The sequence below is a fragment of the Oryzias melastigma genome, linkage group LG9 (genome assembly GCF_002922805.2).
Source record: "Oryzias melastigma strain HK-1 linkage group LG9, ASM292280v2, whole genome shotgun sequence".
NCBI classification, from domain to species: Eukaryota; Metazoa; Chordata; class Actinopteri; order Beloniformes; family Adrianichthyidae; genus Oryzias; species Oryzias melastigma.
In genome coordinates, this window is record NC_050520.1 from 3,881,818 (window position 1) to 3,886,633 (window position 4,816).

The 4,816-nt window shown below is 45.3% G+C and overlaps 1 protein-coding gene across 3 annotated transcripts in view; it reads left to right on the plus strand.

Annotated features, from left to right (window-relative positions):
• The window catches only part of dmrt2a (doublesex and mab-3 related transcription factor 2a), a 15,467-nt gene extending 11,080 nt beyond the window's left edge, over positions 1-4,387 (plus strand). The window contains exons 3-6 of one of the 3 annotated variants that reach the window (XM_024275978.2): positions 897-1,133; positions 1,378-1,811; positions 2,967-3,066; positions 3,137-4,387. In XM_024275978.2, the coding sequence (XP_024131746.1) occupies positions 1,449-1,811; positions 2,967-3,066; positions 3,137-4,182 (1,509 nt within the window). In that variant the 5' untranslated portion in view covers positions 897-1,133; positions 1,378-1,448 and the 3' untranslated portion in view covers positions 4,183-4,387. Of the gene's footprint in view, positions 1-6; positions 1,134-1,377; positions 1,812-2,966; positions 3,067-3,136 lie in introns of those variants that run through there. The other 2 variants (XM_024275979.2, XM_036213407.1) reach the window with 2 other exon arrangements.
• Positions 4,388-4,816: the final 429 nt, after the last annotated feature.

Sequence of the window (4,816 nt, forward strand, 5' to 3'; positions counted from 1 at the left end):
TCTGTCAGAACCACAACAGCAGCTTGATGCTAAAATAATCTTTGTATGATTAAACATTAAATTAGTGACTGAAAGCATTTAAACTCTGAAACAACGACGGCGACTTTATTTGTTTTACACATTTAGAGCATGAAGACGATTTAATGTGATTTACGGTTTTGATAGAAATATTGAAGAATGGATCATTAAAATAAAAAGTTAAAAAGAACTGAATTTAAAGTCTGGATGTGAAGTTTTGACGACTCAGAACAGGCGGATCTTTACCTGGATTTAAATGAAGTCTTTCAGCTGATCAGAGGGTTTCTGGAAGTCTGTTGTAGATCTGTGGAGCATAGAAGCTGAATGCAGCTTCTCCATGTTCGGTGTGGACAGGTGACTCGAGGGGTCACCTGGATACGGGGTCAGGAGGTCAGCCGTGTATTTTGGGGCTAAATTATTCAAAGTTTTGTCCTGAAATTGAGTCGTAGCAGCTGGACTTAAACTCTTCTGTGAAAACTTTTGCCGCTCATCCAGGTGTCTTCATCAGAACCAACACCTGGATGGACGAGAGCAGCTTTAGTTAGTAACTTCGAGCTTTTATGGAACGTATTCAGTCCTGAATAAAAGCAGATCTGTGACGTCTGTTAAAGCTTTTATTGAATGGAAACATTTTTCATGTCTGCTGTCCTGAATCCACCCAGAGAAATACTGTTTGGATAATTCCTTGGAGAAATACTTTTCTACCAATAAAACCCTAAAATATAAAAAGTTTGCTCAAAGATATAAGAAAATAAAACTTTATTTAATTTTTTCACAATATTTAACGACCAAAAATTGTGATTAAACTCTCAGAAATATTTGTTTCTTTTTCATTCAAAACTAGCAGGCATCTCTAAGTAATCCCGTTACTCCTCCAGTAAAGTTACTAGGATAACTCCACCCGCTGAGTAAACTCCTCGCGACCTCATTGGCTGTGGGGCTTCCGGAAGCAGCCAATCGGAGCGCGGCAGCGCCGGTTGATAGAGCCCCGCGCGGAGGCTGGCCCTCACAGTCCGGATCGGATCAGCTGAGATCCTCAGGGCCGATTAGAGCGCGCGCGCGGATGTACTTCAGCACGACTGACAGAGCCGCTGACCGCCGCTGCACCTGTGCAGGTAAACTTCAGGAGGATGTGCTTTTAATGAAAATGATGTTTGCATGAAAGTGTTGTAATCAGGATGGTTTAAGTGTCAACATTAGCGAGAAGAAAACCTCTTTATAGCACTTTTATTATTGAAAAAGTTCTAGATTTTGTAAAAAATATAACTTATCTTAAAAATTACTGTAACAATAATAATAAATTCAGGACTTTTGTTGTTATTTGTTTCTTTCTCTAAACATACATGGTTCTTCTTGTAGGCTCAAGCAGCGTGTGAACCCGGAGGACGCCCGGAGGACGCCCGGAGGACGCCCCGAGCCCGCCGGCCATCATGTCAGAAAACGCCGGCAGCGAGCTGGAGATCGACGTGGAGAGTCTGGAGACGGAGAGCGACGAGCCCGCGGAGCCCTGCAGCCGGCCCGACGGCCCCGAGGACGGCGGCAAGCCGGGCCCCAGCGGCCTGAGCTCCGGGGACCAGAGGAAGCTGAGCCGGACGCCCAAGTGCGCCCGCTGCCGGAACCACGGCGTGGTGTCCTGCCTGAAGGGCCACAAGCGCTTCTGCCGCTGGAGGGACTGTCAGTGCGCCAACTGCCTGCTGGTGGTGGAGCGGCAGCGGGTGATGGCGGCGCAGGTGGCGCTGAGGAGGCAGCAGGCCACGGAGGTGAGAGCCGGGACGGACCGCGCTGATGATGGGGTGTGTGTTAGAGAGGGACCGGCCTGACCGGGACGGGTTATTATTGTTTTTATTATTATTATTATTATTATTATGGAGCGAAGTGGAAGGTTAGCATCTATGAAACAGTTGGACAGAATGTGAAACAACATTCAAATTGAATAATCACATGAAATGTAAATAACAAAATATACATAAAAAGGTACATAATAATAATAATAATAAAAGAGTAAAATTAAATAAAGGGATACATAGACATGATAAACAATAAATTAGGGATCCTCAAAAAGCTGTAAATAACATGATACATTGAAGTTTTATTGCATGTTTATTTTCCATTAAGTTTCTTAAGTTCTTTATGAAATGTGAAAAAAAGATGGTTTGGTCTTAATAAATCAACATTTGTGTATATATATAGAATTCACCCAGGATAATTATAACATTTAAAATCATTTCTGTATTTTTGTTTTCCAAAATAAACCCAAAGCCTGACCAGGAATGTAAAGATTTCAGAGAAAACATGGAAAAAAGTCATTCGTCATCACCTGGTTGGTGACTTTATCGTCTTTTATTATTTTAAGATATATTGGAAAAAAAGATTTACTGGTAACAGCAAATAACTGAATGTATTGGTGTAGCTAATGACAATAAAGTCGTTCTATTCTATTTTATTCAGAAAGCAGCTTTTAAACATTTTTTTTAAACGAAAGCTTTTAGAAATGTTTTTATTCCGTACATAAAAACACATTTAAATGTAGATAAATTTGATGATTAATTTACTAAAAAGAAACGACTGAAATTACCTCATAGTTTCAGATTATTTAAACTAAATGTTATTTTCCAAATAAAAAAAATATATATATTTATAATAATAAAGAATCATTAGATGAACTAAAACTAATAAAACTAGACAAATATAAATAAATATTTAAGTGTTAGAATTTTTTAAAAATGACTAAAATGTTGTTTTTTCTATTTAATTTACACATTTAAATATTCTTATTCAAAATTACAGTTTATTATTGCATTAAATAATGATTAAAATGTTTCGTTTCAGTTTTCTTGTGACGGTTTAATTGTCAAACTGAGACGTTTTTAACTTTAGAATTCTGACTCTGTTTTTCCAAACAGACTGAAACAAATCCGTTTATCGTTTTCGTTTAATCTGTGTGTCAGGATAAGAAGGGGATTTCTGGGAAACAGATCCCAGCGGAGCGGCGGATCTATCAGCGGCACATCCGGCCGTCCACCATGCTGGCCAAAAGCATCCTGGAAGGTAAACCGTGGAGTCCTGAAGGGGATTATTTACTCTCTACGTTTGGTTAAAACGGTCATTTATGTGGCAGGATACCGTCCGGTTCAGCCCGACCCGTTCCTGGCTGCCAGCCCGTCTCTCCCCCCTCCCCTGAGCGACCGTATGAGGAAGCGGCGAGCCTTCGCCGACAAGGAGCTGGAGAACATTATGCTGGAGCGCGAGTACAAAGAGCGGGAGCTGCTGGAGAACAGCCCGGCGCCGGCGGGCCCGCTGCTCTTTCCCGGCAGCATGGTGCACCACGCTGCCGAGTACAACTCCTACAAGACGGCGTACGCCCCGGCAGCTCCGGTGGAGCCGCAGCCTAAGGAGCTGTGCGGCTTCCTGGGTCCGAACTGCCTGGATCTGTCCATGCAGTACCCCGCCGGCTCTGCCAACGTGGAGCTCATCTCCTCCAACGTCAACGTCACCACGTACCGCCACTACCCGCTGCAGCCGCCCCGCGCCGGCTTCATGATGTGGCCCCGCGGGGCCGCCAACCTGGGCGATGCTCTGCTGTATCAGCAGTGTCTGTTCAACGCCACGGCGGTGCAGAACATGAAGCCCGGCGCCGTGTGGGAGCCCAAACTGATGCCGGCCGAGAGCCAGGCGCCGGAGCAGGAGCTCATGGCCAAACTGGAGGGGTCCAGGGTCGCCGCCCTGCAGGACTCTGTGGACACTCAGCGGGTTGACCCCAAACCCCCCACCGCCCCCCAGGCGGGGCAGAAGGAGTCGGCCTTCTCTCCTCTGAAGAGGGGCCTGGGACAGTCGCTCCTCAGCAGCCCTCACTCCCAGAACCCCGGCGCCGCCCGAAACAAGCCCAGCAAAGACGGGTCGAGGCTCGCTGTGAAGCTCAACTCCTTTCACTCCCTCATCCAGCACTCCCTGAGCGAGAAGGGCGGCGGGGGGTCCGGGCCGGAGCGCCGGACGCCCTTCTGCAAGGAGCTGCTGGAGGAGGCGGCCCGCAAGTTCAAGGACGCCAAATCCTCCGAACGCTACGCCAAAGACTTCCTGGGCAAGCCCGTCGGGAGCAAGACGGGCCCCGGCGAGGGGCTGTCCTTTTCTGTGGAAGCCATACTGAAGCGGCCCCCCCCTCTATGAGCCGGACTCTCCCCACCCCCCCTTTGTTGCACTAAAACGTCGGGTTCTCCTCCAGTTCTGGCTCATGAAAACAGAACAAATGAGTCTGAAAAGGCCTCCTCTGTGTAAAATGAATGTACAGATGTCCTCATGTGCATGTCTATTAATGTTATTGTTAGAGTATTTAAGCATTATTCTGTCAATAAACTTTTCTAAAAACACTTCACTCTTGGTTTGAACCGTTCTTGCTGTGGGATGTTGATCCGGATCAGCTGCACAGCAGCAACACGTTTGATTTTAGATTAACAAAAGTTCTTTAGGATTAAATCTTCTGAGGTCAAACTTCTTAAAATCTGAGGAACATGTCCTTCTTTTAAAGCATAAAATAACATTTTCAGGTAAAGTTTCACTTATTTTGACTGGATGACTCTTTTAGCGTTATATATTAGTTGTAAAATAATTACCCAGACTGTTGTCGATTTGTAAGGCTCCGGCGTGGAGGAGAAACTCTGATCACAGGAACGTACGACATAAATAAAAACAGGATGAAATACGACAGGAGTCCATAAATCTTCCTCTCATTTGGAGATTTCTCCGCCCATCATCCCATTCTACAGATCATAAATGTGCTGAAAGAAGCTCCAAACTGGTCTCT